Below are 14940 nucleotides of genomic sequence, written 5' to 3' on the forward strand. Positions count from 1 at the left end.
ATTTGTCAAAAAATGTTGGCAAATGAACAAACTCAGTCGTGACTGTAAAGAAGTGTGCTGTTCTTTGTCACAGAACTGGGCACAAGATGCAGGCATTCTATTGGACATACAGGCACTTCTTAAATGTTCAAGATGTTGCTTTTTCATATCATTGATAGCATGTTGGCCACTACTAACACTATATTTGAAAAAGAGAAAAGATATTCTTAAATCAGAAAGAGAAAGGGCTGAATAGGAGACATTTTATTGAACATTTGGCGTCACGTAGATTGAATCTGGTAGCAATCACAGATTGCCATCATTGCTCCAATTCAAATGGGTAAAACCAAAGATGTCATTAAAGAGCGGTAGCAGTTTTTGATGAGCCTCTCGATAATTTTAAATGAAAAAGAGTGTCAAATCAAACAGGGTTTAGATTGCGAAAAAACGTGGGAGGGAAATCACCCATACTATACTCGATTTACCGCTTTTTTTTCGATAAAAAGAATAGAAGCTTCCTCTCCGATGTTGCATGAAGCTGCTTAGCTGTAAAAGTCCACCAATAGTGGCCTGATTTTTGAAAGTCTTGTGGAAGTAGGCATCAAACCTTTTCATCGATCACATCAAATATCTCTCAAAGATTGAGATTCGATAAAGACGTTATCGTGTCAGCAGCATTTTGGTGTTGGTTAATGCTAAACTAATGCAAGCAAAAAGTAGGATTTATTTGTTTTGATGAAACGGTTAATTTCTGTATTCTATTCATGCCATTAACCCTTTTTTCCCATTTCGTCCAGTGCATATTGATTATATTTCGGCTAAATGCAGATATTGTTGCCATGACAACAAATGATATCTTTATCAGCAGGATTGTCGATCTGTCATTGCACAATGTGAATCTTCTCGTTCGCGCTGCATACAAGTAAACAAACTGATAACACAGTGCCAAGCAAACAAACGTAGCTATAGAATATCATTTATACAAAACTATTCCAAGTCCAAATGTACAGAAAAAAAAGCTGAAAACATCTACGATAGAAGCAGTTGCTTTTTGAAATTCTCAGATGTAATCAAATGATGATACTAAAAGCCATTATATTATATAAAAACAGTTGTTGAAAAAAGGGGTCGAATAAACAAACGATTTGTATGGTTAATTCCAGATCAATGCATAAAATGTAGCTTAAACCCAAACAAGTTTGGGCAGTTTCTCTCGAGTATTCCTTTCTTGAATGACGTTCCAGTACATTCAAAGTCATATTTCTGTAATACATTGCTCAAAATTAGAGTTATCTTATAGTTTTGAGAGATGTTTGTGTATAAATTCCAAAATGTTGCCTTTTGATTAGGTAGTTCAATATTCGTTTTTCCAAAGATATGAGAAAATTTATAATTTTACCGGTTTTAACAAGGTTAGGCGCAGCTTATGTTTTAGACAAAAAATGGTGGGGTTTAGTCTGTGTGTCTGGACTATTGGGTTTTACACCTTATTAAACCGGTCTTATTGGTTAATATAGTAAAAATAGAACGTACAGAGTCCAATGAGAGTAACTGGTTGCATTACATTTCGCCTAAAAAAGTATATAAAAAGTGGGTATTTCGTTTTATCATCCCTCTTTTTCTCTTTCCTTCCTCCATCATTCTTCATCTTGTAAATCTTGTTCATAAACTATGAGTCCTGTCAGCCATCATCATCACAACAACATGGCCATCTATTATAACCAACAACAAGCACAGCAACAAGCTCAACAACAAGCATACCATTTCCATCGTCAACAACATCATAACAGTGAGTATATTTATCAAATGTGAGTTTTATCTTACATTGAACTAACTGTTCTCTTTATTAGCATCACCTTCCTTATCGCATTCAAAAGCTTCTCGCAATTCCTCTGAAAGACTTGGGCAAATTCGAGCACAACTGGAACTTGCTCGAAATTTCTATGATGATTATGAATTCTGTCCTGTGCAATGTTCCTCAGAGGTCTTGGAGCATCGTGATCGTGTTCAACAACGTCTGTCACCTCAATCTTCACCAAGTACTTCTCCCTCCTTGTCCTCTGCATCCTCTTTAGGAAGTACAACACCTCCAAAATCAAGAAGAGCCATTCCAATCATCGATCCCTCGAATATGGCTCCTGTCTCTGTACCTCCTCAGCAATACAGTATGATGAAGAGCACCTCTCCTATCTTCCATCAGCAACAGTACATGCGTGGTGGTAATACCAGATCCTATCATTATCAACACATGAATGGCTCTTACAATGATGTTCTTGTTCAATAATCGTTTTGTTTTATATATAATTTATACCTATATTAGTTTTCTCTCTTATTATTTTTGTTTCGCATCTCTTTCTCTACTTTTGTTGTTCTTTCTTTCTGTATACATACATGATTTTTAATAAAAAATATTATATATATTATAGCGATCTTTATTGTGCAGTTATTCCATCAACTGCATTGTATTGTATCGCTTTACCCTACTTGCTTTGTACCAAATGTTTATTTATTTGTTGATATCAAATGATTTTATTTGGTTTCTAAGTTCCATGTTATCCAAATATACTATGCGGCTAATCAATATTTTTTGTTTTATTTTACTCGGATCCCCCTTTTGTGTATTTTGGGATGTATGTGTGTTTGTGTGATGTGTGTGCGTGGGTGTGTGTAATGTTTGATGCAATATATTGCTCTGTTACTTGTTTCGCGCTAAAAGTATTTAAGCAATACCCTGTTCTATCATTTCCATTAGAACTTTTCTATTTAACATGAAACTGACTCTAATCTGATTAACGTTATCGATGTTGACATATCTGTAATATCAAACAAGAAATGAGGATTGACTTGCGCGGCGGATTTTGACAGGTGAGGTTTTTCAGCGTTTCCATGGCAACGTATGAACCTTATTTCAAAAGCAGCACTCATTCATAAGATACAGCTCAACTAGGAACGAGCATATGAGCCATTGCATGTAGGGTGAATATTTATGAACTAAATCTTGACGCATCTGGTTACTTTCGAGTATGCATTCCCACAATAACCTGATATGCATAAAACTAGTACCTCTGAATGAAATTACCAGTTTAATGCATCGAAAAGTCCAAACCAAATTATTCATTTCCTTTATCAAACAATAATTTTATGGCTGTAGATGGTTACTTGCAACTCGAAATATACTAGTACAAGTTTCAAAGTTCCTTGCCCCTTTATTTCTATTTTAATTAGCATGCTTTTCCATTCATTTAAGCTAGACACGTGCTGCCAGTGAGCCATCAGGTAACAACAACCATCTATTTTGGTATTTTGACAAACCGCCACGGTAGTAACAGGATTACGCCTCCCAAGCATCGCCTCCCTAATCGAACGTATATTCAGTGTAGCATGTATAATCAGGCAGCATTTAATTTCACTTCAAGTGTTACAGATGATTACAATGTATGTATGTTTATAGATTGCTTTTATTTCATTTATTTATTGTTATTCGTTTTCCTGGATTTAGAATGTAGGGACTGACAAATATAGTAGTCTGTAAGCAAGCTTTCATATGCAACAGTAACATATTGAAAAAAGAATGCGATTGCACAGATGCATCGCATAACATAAACCTCAATCCTCGACAGTGCAAAGTGATTTCTTGTCATGTTGAATTGATGCACTGGAATTATGATGTCGCAACTCATTTCAAAGGAGGTTTTCCGGAACAAAAGAGCCAGCTCATTGATTTCGATCCTGGCACCTGAAAAAACATGATGCATAGTAGAAAGCGCTTGCGGAGGACCCTTACAACTCGAGGTGCACGTGTATCATATTTAACAAGATGTCTATTCGGTATGGTGGTAGCTTTAGGTCTGCCCATTGATCGTTCCAATTGATGAAGCATGATTTGTCACCTTTGGGTCGCAATGCAGCTTGCAATGACGGCAAGAAATGTTATTTACTTTTGAGCTTTCCATAATAATGTAAAAATCATCCATAAACAACCTATATTTGTGGATCTGACTCTTTTCCGATAATCTATGTCTGCATCCATGGCATTGACTCATACGCAGGAAGATATTGCATTGGAATTGCCTCTTAGAATTCAAAATTACGCAAAACACAGCGAAATATGGATGCATTTAAGCCGTGATTTCTCGTGCTGGAAGCCGTTTTAGATCGCCAGAGTAACATCCAACAGCTGTTCCCGTCTAGCACTAACTTCCTGGCACCTTTGTTGGAGTTTTTTGAGATCATCAAAAATCGACTCAAAAGCATGAGAGACACCTCATGGTTTTCGTCGAAAATCAAACGATCACGTCGGTCACCTTGATAATGAAGACTTTTACTATGGCATGTATTGAATCAAAACGTTGCTATCGATCTAAAGCAGCTCTTGAAACTTTGTTTGTGCGACTTTGATATGTAAAATCTCGACTTTTTGGCCAGAAACCTCTCTTTAAATTCTCATAGATTGCTCAATAAGTTTATTCAAAACATCTACGTTACTTGGTACCATTGGGTGTGCCTTGAAAAGCACACCAAAAAAGCTTAAGAAAGTGCGAGATGATTACCACATTTCATATAGTCCAACCTTACAAAATAGACCAAACAGGTCGAAAAAAAAAAAAAACCAAAATTTGGCCAATCCTGAAAAATATGTACGGTCTGAGTTCTAATCGATTCTGGCTGGCAACAAGATATATCTCTGATGAAGGCAATCAATATCTGTGAGGCTAATAAGGAGTGGATTGTAAACCCACTAGTACTATAGCTTAGTATGATACTTTTTTCTGACCTCTGCTTTATATGTTTGTATACTATAGGCGCAATCGTTCCAGATTGCTCAATCAAATGAGAATTTTTAATACAAAATGCAAGATCGTACCTTATGCAACGTTGCAAATGATAGCTCACCTCTAAAAAAAATGAGTACACGCTCTTCGATTTTAGTGCAAAGGTCTCTACAACAGTAACAGTACCTGATATAATGAGTAATCAAATAGAGACATTTGTTCAGTGATAATACCTCATTAAAGTCTGCTGGAGATTAATGCCTCAGGTTGTCAGAGTAGTAATTGATACCATACTCATCCATAATTGAATTATGGAATAAAGCGAGATTATACGGCTAGGCTGCAGGACTAACAACCATCAGGAATTTATAACAGCAAATGGTAATAATGCCCCAATTTAGCAATGAAAGCTCAGTGATAGGAGCTGCCAACTACACTGCAGCCAGGCTTTTCCGAGTTGTAAGCTTCATACATACTGCTTGAGTTCGGACTCAAATCTGATTCGAGCAACCTAATGACAACAAAGATTGACTCACTGGTTCCTGAATACCATGTTTTCGTATACACTTGGACTGGATTACTGATGTTTACATGGCGGCAGCATACCCTCTGGACTGCGACGCCCTCTGCTTCAAATGTCACGAGTATGGTGAGTCAAAACATATACAAAATGTGGTATAAAACTGCGGCTGTAATTTCTGATGGGCCAATGAGGATCAGAAATCTGATACTTGTCATAAACTAATAGCAATGTGTGGCTTATTCGGCTATTCGAAACCATATAAAACAACCTACATTTGTCCTAAGGGGCCAGTGGTGGGTCCTATCATTCAAAAATCTTTTAAACACCATCTATTTTTTAAATTTTCCCTTTTTTTTTTCTTCTTTCACCACAACCTTTTGATTGAATAGAAAAAATGTCTTTGGCTGACTGTAAGTAACATATGAGCATGAGTGAGTTGGTTGAGATGACTAAATTTGAATCATATAGTGTCTGGTCAATTCAAGTAAGCAAGCAACATTTCGATGCAACGTGTTTTCCCATGTACATTTCGACTCACATTGCGACTTTATTAGCTTTCCCAAGGAGGAAGAGAAGATTCTCGAATTCTGGAAAGAAATTGATGCTTTCCAAACATCCATGAAATTAAACAAGGATAAACCTGTGTTTGCCTTTTATGATGGACCTCCATTTGCTACTGGTCTTCCTCATTATGGCCATTTGTTGGCTGGTACCATCAAGGATATCGTTACACGTTATGCTCACAATACCGGTCATTCAGTCGAACGCCGTTTCGGTTGGGATACTCATGGTCTTCCCGTGGAATACGAGATTGATAAAAAGTTGGGCATCACTGGTAAGGACGATGTCATGAAGATGGGTATCGACAAATACAACGCCGAATGCAGAGCTATTGTTATGAGATATGCCGGCGAATGGCGCAAGACTGTCGAACGTATGGCTCGTTGGATTGATTTCGATAATGATTATAAGACATTGAACCCTACTTTCATGGAGTCTGTTTGGTGGGTTTTCAAGCAATTGTTTGAAAAGGGCCAAGTGTACCGTGGTCAAAGAGTAAGTGTATTCTATTTGCGTAGTGTCAGGACTTACTGACGCCATTTTTTTTTCTGGCAGGTCATGCCTTATTCTACTGGTTGCACCACTCCTTTATCCAACTTTGAATCTTCTCAAAACTACAAGGATGTCAACGATCCTGCCAGTAAGTTGTTGCTGCTATTGTTGTTTGCTGTGGTATGCTTGAGTGCTAATTTCCTCATGTAGTTGTTGTTGGTTTCCCCTTGGTTGACGACAAGACCACTCAAATCTTGACCTGGACCACCACACCTTGGACCTTGCCCTCTAATATGGGTGTTTGTGTTCATCCCGATTTCGAATACATCAAGATTCACGACCAACTCACTGGACACAACTACATTTTGATGGAGAAGCGTCTTTCCATTCTTTACAAGGATCCCAAGAAGGCAAAATTCACCATTCTTGAAAAGTATAAGGGTGCTGATATGAAGGGTTGGAAGATCGTCCCCATGTTTGATTACTTTTATGAGGAATTTAAGGATTGCGCTTTCCAAGTCATGGTGGATACCTACGTTACTGATGATTCCGGTACTGGTATTGTCCAAAACGCTCCTGCTTTTGGTGAGGACGATTACCGTGTCTGTATCGCTCATGGTGCTATCACTGCTGATGGTCATTTGCCTTTGCCTCTTGATGCCTCTGGTGTCTTTACCGATGAAGTCCCTGATTATAAGGGCATGTACGTCAAGGATGCTGATAAGGCTATTCAAAAGGATATCAAGGCAAAGGGTCGCTTGATTATCCAATCCCAATTCATGCATAGTTATCCCTTCTGCTGGCGTTCTGATACTCCTCTCATTTACAAGGCTGTTCCTGCTTGGTTCGTCCGTGTTGCTCCCGTCGTTGACAAGATTTTAGCCTGTAACAATGAGATGCGTTGGGTTCCTTCTTTTGTTCAAGAGAAGCGTTTCGCCAACTGGATTGCCAATGCTCGTGATTGGAACATTTCTCGTAACAGATATTGGGGTACTCCTTTACCTCTCTGGGTCAGTGATGATTATGAGGAAGTTGTCTGTATTGGCTCCATTGCTGAATTGGAGGAACTCAGTGGTATCTCTCCCATCACCGATCTCCATCGCGAAAGCGTGGATGGCATCACTATTCCTTCCAAGCAAGGTAAGGGTGTCCTGCGTCGTGTTGAAGAAGTTTTTGATTGTTGGTTCGAGTCTGGCTCCATGCCTTACGCTCAACAACATTATCCTTTCGAGAACAAGGAAAAGGTTGAAACCTCTTTCCCTGCTGACTTCATCTCTGAGGGTATTGATCAAACTCGTGGTTGGTTCTATACCTTGTTGGTCTTGTCCACTCACCTCTTCAACAAGCCTCCTGCCAAGAACGTCATTGTCAGTGGTCTCGTTTTGGCCTCTGACGGCAAGAAGATGAGTAAGCGTCTCAAGAATTACCCTGAGCCTGGAATTGTTATCGACAAGTTTGGTTCTGATGCCTTGAGATTGTATCTCATTAACTCTCCTGTTGTTCGTGCTGAAACCTTAAAGTTCAAGGAAGAAGGTGTCAAGGACGTTATTTCCAAGGTCTTCTTGCCCTGGTACAATGCCTACAAGTTCTTCCTCACTCAAACTGCTGTCTTGAAGAAGGACTTTGACTTTGACTTCCAATATGATCTCCACATCAAGAAGTCTGACAACGTCATGGATCGCTGGGTGTTGGCCTCTTGTCAATCTCTTATCAAATTTATTCGCGAGGAAATGGCTGCCTACAGACTCTACACTGTTGTCCCTCGTTTGTTGAACATGATTGACACTCTCACCAACTGGTATGTCCGTTTCAACCGTAAGAGATTGAAGGGTGAAAATGGTTTGGATGATGCCAAGTTGGCCATGAACACTCTCTACGAAGTCTTGTTCACCTTGTGTAGCACCATGGCTCCTTTCACTCCTTATTTGGTTGAAAACATGTATCAAAACCTCAAGAACTTTGCTCCCAAGAATCCCAATGTCGTTGATGATCGTTCCATCCACTTTTTGGACTTCCCCACCGTGCGTGAAGAATACTTTGATCCCGAAATTGAGCGTGCTGTCGGTCGTATGCAAGCTGTCATCGAGTTGGGTCGTACTATCCGTGAACGCAAGAACATTTCTCTCAAGACTCCTTTGAAGGAATTGGTTGTTATCCACAGTGATCCTCAATACCATGCTGATGTCAAGGCCTTGGAATCTTACATCTCTGAGGAATTGAACGTTCGCAACATTGTCATCACTGATAACGAAGACAAGTACGGTGTCAAGTACAAAGCTGAGGCTGACTGGAAGGTGTTGGGTCAAAAGCTCAAGAAGGATGCCATGAAGGTCAAGAAGGGTCTTCCTGAAATGACCAGTGATCAAATCAAGGAGTTTGTCCACACCAAGGAGCTCATTGTCGCTGGTATCACGGTGACCCATGAAGATTTGAATGTTGTTCGTTACTTTGAAGCTTCTTCTGATGCTTCTTATGAGGCCAACACTGACAAGGACTCATTGGTCTTGATGGATGTCAAATCATACCCCGAATTGGAAGAAGAGGGTGTTGCTCGTGAAATCATTAATCGTGTTCAACGTTTAAGAAAGAAGGCCAACTTGTTGCCTACTGATGATATCAACATGTACTATCGTTTCACTGCTGATTCAGGTGCTGAATTAGAAAAGGTTATCAAGAACCAAGAAGCTATTTTGGTCAAGGTCATCAAGAAGCCTTTGCAACCTATCAGCGAAATGCCTTCTTCCGAAAAGCTCATTGCTGAAGAAGAGCAAGATGTCAATGGTACCAAGTTTGACCTTGTCTTTGCTAAATAATTTTTCTTTTTCATAATCTTTTCTCTCAACGTAATTGTTATTTTCATTCAAACATAAAACTGTCTTTACTATCACCAATCTAAACATGTAGAAATAAACTATTGGTATTCCTTTTAGATTTTTCAATTATTTGTACTAGTAAATAAAAACCATGGAATTGGCAGCTCGTCCTTTGTAAAGTGTAGTATAAATGAATCCTCTTGTACACATAGAATATATTCAGTGGAGAGGAATGCTCCCAAAGTGGATCAAGGAAAAGCATATCATCAACGTGAAAGCATGCAAGGATACAATACAAAGTATTTACCGGATATATGGTTGCATCAAATCGTCGTTACAGCAAAACGCGAGCATCATGGTGGCAGAAAAAGGCCCATAAAGCCCCAGCTCTTTATATTAGCAGTAGTTTTCTTTAATAGAGTGGCAGGATACTATTAAAGTTTATCAAAAAAAGTTGCAAAAGGAATGCTTATTTACGAGTAGTGTTGAGCTAACGAAAGAGAATTTAAGCCATGTGCCCCCCAAACAACTCTGAAATGCTGCTTGGCAACCTAATGTAAATGTTCCTCTTGCTCCAATTGATTGTCCAAGAACCCCTGAACGGAGTACAGACGTCAAACGTAATCCAAATTAGGTAGAACTGATATAGCATCAAGTGGATCTATTCGTGCTTGTGCGAAGAAAATCCATCCATGAGAACCAGACTTGAAGTTAAATAGCAACTTAGTGAATAGAGTCCCTTGTCTACCAAAGGATTTGTGTATATTTTGTGCAAAATCAGATGCATCTTTAATACTGTTCGAATCCATTCTTACGTAACCCATGGAAAATTGGAACATGAGCTACAAGAAATCTGTTCCATTCAAAAACAAGCATCTGATATGAGCTTGCTACTTTCCGCTTTGTTAAGTGCATGAGCGATTCTATCGCTCTAAAGTCTACATGAAACTGCAAATCTATCACTCAAGTTACCAGCATTGCACTGATTTGGTAAAAAAAAAAAAAAAAAAAAAAAAAAGCCCAAACTGCCATTGAAATACATGAAACAGAGAGCGCTCGAGAAAAAATTTGTAGATTCAATCCTTTTTCATAACCAAATCATGTCTATGTCAAGTGTTTCTTTGTTGACCAGGGAGCTTTCATTTGCACCTTATGATGTAAAATGGATTCCCTGTTCATCCAGAGTATGCACTGTGGGCGCTACTAATCATGGAACGGGCAAAATTGCTGTATATAATCTCGTTGGAAAACAATTAGAACTGAAAACCGAGGTAAACTAATACCCTTCTTTTTGCTTGAAAACAAGCTGATTTATCCTTTATACTATCAATAGACAGAAACCAATGCAGCTGTGCGATGTGCAACCATTACAGGACTGACACGTAGTATGGCAACAGGTGATTTTGAGGGTCAACTTCAAATATGGTGAGATGTATGCCTCGAATGTCAAATATCCAGGTTAGCTTATCCTTTTTTAATCGATTATAAAGGGACACACAACGCTTCGACATTCCGTTAGTCTCATTTAAAGCGCATGACAGTATTATCAACTCGATAGACAGTTACAATCAATCAAAAGAACCACAAGAGCTCGTTACTGGCAGTCGCGACGGTAAATTTGCGATGGACAATGCAGTAGATTGATATTCACATGTCAGCAATACTAGGAACTGTCAAAGTGTGGGATGTAAGACAACAAGAAAAGGCAGTTTTGACAATTAAATCAAAGGAATCGATTGATATATGGGCTGTAGCATACGGTATGAAAAAGCACTGTATTTCTCCATGTGATATCTAAAGTTAAATATGACATGTAGGTCAGTTGAGGGGCGAAAAAGTGATTGCAGTAGGATATGAAAATGGAGATATCAAGCTATTCCATGTCAATGGATCACAGTATTTATGGGAGTTGCGCGTCAAGGATGGCATTTGCTCCATTGAATTCAACAGTGATAAATTATTAACAAGCACCCTCTCTGGTGCTTATGTGATTGACATTACCACTGGAAAGACTTCCGAGATCCAGGTACATTTGCGTTGCTAGGACTCCTACATACACATACTAACAAGAGCAATTGTAGTCTCCAACAACATTATGGTCTGTTCGACATATACCACAACAAGCACACTATTTCAGTGTTGCAGGAGGCGACGGCAATGTCACCACATATAGTCAGCAAGACATGAAGCCAACAAATGTGCTTGCTCTTTCAAAACATCCCATCATCTCCCTAGACTGGAGCAAAGATAAAAAGGGCCTGTTTGCATGCTGTTCATTTGACCAATCCCTCAAAATTGGTATGGTATTCAACGGCCAATAAACCCATCTACTTGTTTATTATTTTTTACGATCTGCTTTCCATTTATACACTGGTAATCCAAACTCGTCTTTGCCCACTTGCTTCTTTCTTCCCTTTTGTCTTAGAGCCTTTTGCGTCGCTAATTCTCTTTCTGCTTTTGCTAATTCCTCTTCACGCTTCATGCGAGATTGTAATTCCTTGTATAGACGCTCTCTTTCCTTCTTGATGTCCTTTAATTCTCTACCAGTGTGAGGTGCAATGATGGCTGTTTCACGTAGTGTTTCGATGCGAGGTCTGTTGAATTTACGATTCACTAATTCGGGTAAGGTATCGAGGTGTTTGGCAGGGTTGAATTTGCGAACTTGTTTTTCAGAGTCTACGAATACAATGTGATTTGACTTATTCTTCTTTGCTGGCCTTTCGTCTTCCTCTTCAGAGTCCTCTTCTTCGTCTGAATTCTTTCCATCGTCTATAAAGTGAAGCGATGCTTGTAATTTCTCTAATTTCTAAGGAAAAATCTGCATCAGTATGGGAATTCGCAATAGATATCGGTCCACGTACTCTTTTGCTGAGATCTCTTTGATATTTGATATACTCTTTATCTTGTGTCTTCATCAATTGCACCATTTCATCTGGTAATTCTTCGTTACGCTTTTGAATATGCACACCACCCTTGGTTTGGCTGTTGACCATCTTGAAGTAAAATTCATCAGGATTTCTAAACAATGCCTTCTCTCTCATTGCCTTCAACTTGTTTTGCTTTCCATGGTAATCTTTGGCACGCAAAAGGTAGTCCTTCTTCTTTTCCAAAAGACCAAATTTCTCTCTGCCAGCGGTTTGGCCACGTTCTTTGTGATTTCTTCTCTGAACTGCGTTACGTAAAGTCGACATAATGGATAGGGATGTGTTGTTGTAAAGGATGAGGAAAATAGAAGAAAAAAATTCAAAATCTGGACAAATGTCAAATTCCTTCGTTCTAGTCACATTGAGAGAGAGGAAAAAGGGTCACATTGAAGACAATGTATGGCATGAATACAGGAGGTGGCTCTTTGTTCTTCAGTACCTGTCAATTAGCCAAGAATTTATTGCTTTACTATGAAAAGGGAAGATCTATGGATGAAATCTCCAGCAGAAATACACTGGATAGTGTGCCCGCATTCACTTTGACCTCTGATTCATCGTCTTCGTTATCAATGTACTTGAGCTCATCAAATTGGAATGACTCTTTTGAGATCTGCCTGCATTTCAGCTTCCATTTATCCAAGAGATATTGAATGCTTCGTTTGGGGCTTCTTTCTTGGTATGCAGTGTAAAATATACAGTTTGCATTGTGCTTCTGGATGATAAATGACACAGTGACAATCAAGTTTTCAAATTCTAGGATGCTGGTGAGTGGGAGTGGTAAATACTAAATTTCACAACCAAGACGCTTACGAGAAGGCTCATAGAACGTATCACTTCCAAGAATGTAGTCTATCTTGGTATTCCGTTCTTTTTCAACACGGTCCAGTAGAGCATCAATGCTGCATTCTGATCCAAATTGTCCCCATTTGATGGCCTGGATCCAAGTTCCATGTATATCATTCAATCGAATGCAACTTCGTACCACAGGCAGTATTTCAGGTATATCGCTCAGAATCAAGTGCGCTGATGGTGTAGATTTGCCAATAACAATAGACGGTATAGATGTTCCTGCACCTAGCTTTACTATACCACTTTAAATTCTACATGTGGAAGACTGCTCCTTCAAGCACTTGCCTCAAGCACTGTTTTATCTTTGAAATGATTGCGCTTATGCCACACAAACTCCCCCATGACGAGTGCTGACGGCCATATGTAACAGCCATAAGCTGCATCGAGAACCTAGCAAACATGAGATAGATAGTCTCGCAGGAATGATTATTGTGGATGTTTTACCTCTTCGACCAAAACATGTATCTCATCTGCATCTGTATCATTCGAGTAGCTAATGCACTTTATACTGCAATTTGGATTAGAGCTGATGCGTTGTTTGCCGAATGCAAGTATACCTCCTTCTGGGTTCACTCATAGTTTGTGTGCAAAAGTGGTAATGAAAGCAGAGGACATGAATCAAGTTTCTCAAGTTAAGTGACGTTTAAACTGCATTGGGCAAGCAGATGAAACTCGAATTCGTTAGACGTTGAACAAAGAAAACACATCAAATGATTATATCTTGAGGACATCCTAGCAATTACGTTGATCCCTATGATTTAAGTTTTTGTGGCAGTGCGTGCAATAAGGCTATGAGGATATTGTGAAAACACTACAAGCATTACTGTCCGATTTATCGAATATCTTGGTTCTTTCCTCTTGGATTCTTATGCACTACCAGTGAGCCTCAATTCTATTCCGCACAATATGAGCATTATTAAGCAAGCAGTAATTTGCTTGCCTACCAAAGCCTACTAATATAAATTACTAGAATCCCACATTTCAGCATTGCGTTATTATGTTAAACCCTTTCTAAATGAGCTGTAGGTGTGGATTCAACTGTTTCAGAGTGCTTTACGCCTGCTTAATGGTGTCAACTTATGAACGATAGACAGCGTATCTGAGTTACCTCTTAGTACTCAAAAGTATGCAAAATACAGCGAGATTTGTATGCATCCGAGGCGCGTTTTCTCGTGTAAGAAGCCGATTTAGACTGCCCGAATAGCATCACACAATTGCTCTAATCTAGCACTTATTTGCTGATGCTTTTGCTCAGCTTTTTGGGCCAAAAAAAACATGGCCAAAAATCGACTCAAAAGTATGAGGTACCCCTCATGGTTTTCACCAAAAATCAAACGATCGCGTTTTTGACCATAAAAATAAAGACTTTTACTATAGCATATATTGAATCAAAACGTTGCTATCGATCCAAAGCAGCTCCTGAAACTTTGTTTGTGCGTCCTTGATATGTAAAATCTCGACTTTTTGGCCAGAAACCTCTCTTTAAATTCTCATAGATTGCTCAATAAGTTTATTCAAAACATCTACATTACATGGTACCATTGGATGTGCCTTGAAAAGTACTTTAAGAAAGCTTAAGAAAGTGCGAGATGATTACCACATTTCACATAGTCCAACCTTACAAAATAGACCAAACAGGTCGAAAAAAAAACCAAAATTTGGCCAATCCTGAAAAATATGTAGAACCTGAGTTCTAATCGCTTCTGGTTGGCAAGATGCATCTCTGACGAAGATAATCAATGTTTGTGAGGCTAATAAGAAGAGGGTTATGGATTCATGAGTACTATGGTTTAGTTCAGTAGCCTTGTTTTGCTTTTGATATATATATATATATATATTACTATATGGTAGATTCAATCGTAGGAAACTACTCATTTAAACGCGGAATTTGATACGAAATAAATACTGTCCACCTTAGAGCTGTGCTCAATGCAAACGATTCTAAACTAATGGGGAATATTTCAGAAAGCACTTGAAAAAACGCTCACAATATGCAATATGTTTCCATTTGGTTATTGTATGCGAAA

The 14940-nt window shown here is 38.8% G+C and overlaps 5 protein-coding genes across 5 annotated transcripts; 3 read left to right on the forward strand and 2 right to left on the reverse strand.

The window, feature by feature from the left end:
• Positions 1-1683: 1683 nt before the first annotated feature.
• On the forward strand, positions 1684-2263 carry ATC70_008621 (uncharacterized protein; the record flags this gene model as incomplete). Its single annotated transcript, XM_064827868.1, has 2 exons — positions 1684-1768; positions 1830-2263. 2 exons carry the CDS (start codon positions 1684-1686, stop codon positions 2261-2263), a joined length of 519 nt encoding a protein of 172 aa, XP_064685070.1.
• A 3405-nt stretch (positions 2264-5668) lies between these two features.
• On the forward strand, positions 5669-9140 carry ATC70_008622 (uncharacterized protein; the record flags this gene model as incomplete). Its single annotated transcript, XM_064827869.1, has 5 exons — positions 5669-5684; positions 5743-5758; positions 5829-6330; positions 6391-6475; positions 6538-9140. The coding sequence occupies 5 exons, from the start codon at positions 5669-5671 to the stop codon at positions 9138-9140; spliced, it is 3222 nt and encodes a 1073-aa protein (XP_064685071.1).
• A 1100-nt stretch (positions 9141-10240) lies between these two features.
• ATC70_008623 (uncharacterized protein) lies at positions 10241-11461 on the forward strand (the record flags this gene model as incomplete). The annotated part of the gene is made up of 6 exons (XM_064827870.1): positions 10241-10411; positions 10474-10565; positions 10631-10752; positions 10808-10900; positions 10958-11166; positions 11222-11461. The coding sequence occupies 6 exons, from the start codon at positions 10241-10243 to the stop codon at positions 11459-11461; spliced, it is 927 nt and encodes a 308-aa protein (XP_064685072.1).
• Positions 11462-11478: 17 nt separating this feature from the next.
• ATC70_008624 (uncharacterized protein) lies at positions 11479-12331 on the reverse strand (the record flags this gene model as incomplete). Its single annotated transcript, XM_064827871.1, has 2 exons — positions 11479-11946; positions 12002-12331. 2 exons carry the CDS (start codon positions 12329-12331, stop codon positions 11479-11481), a joined length of 798 nt encoding a protein of 265 aa, XP_064685073.1.
• A 202-nt stretch (positions 12332-12533) lies between these two features.
• Positions 12534-13490, reverse strand: ATC70_008625 (uncharacterized protein; the record flags this gene model as incomplete). The annotated part of the gene is made up of 5 exons (XM_064827872.1): positions 12534-12817; positions 12875-13142; positions 13199-13303; positions 13358-13421; positions 13471-13490. 5 exons carry the CDS (start codon positions 13488-13490, stop codon positions 12534-12536), a joined length of 741 nt encoding a protein of 246 aa, XP_064685074.1.
• Between the last annotated feature and the right edge of the window lie 1450 nt (positions 13491-14940).

The sequence above is a fragment of the Mucor velutinosus genome (genome assembly GCF_035048745.1).
Source record: "Mucor velutinosus strain NIH1002 chromosome Unknown tig00001563, whole genome shotgun sequence".
NCBI lineage: Eukaryota > Fungi > Mucoromycota > Mucoromycetes > Mucorales > Mucoraceae > Mucor > Mucor velutinosus.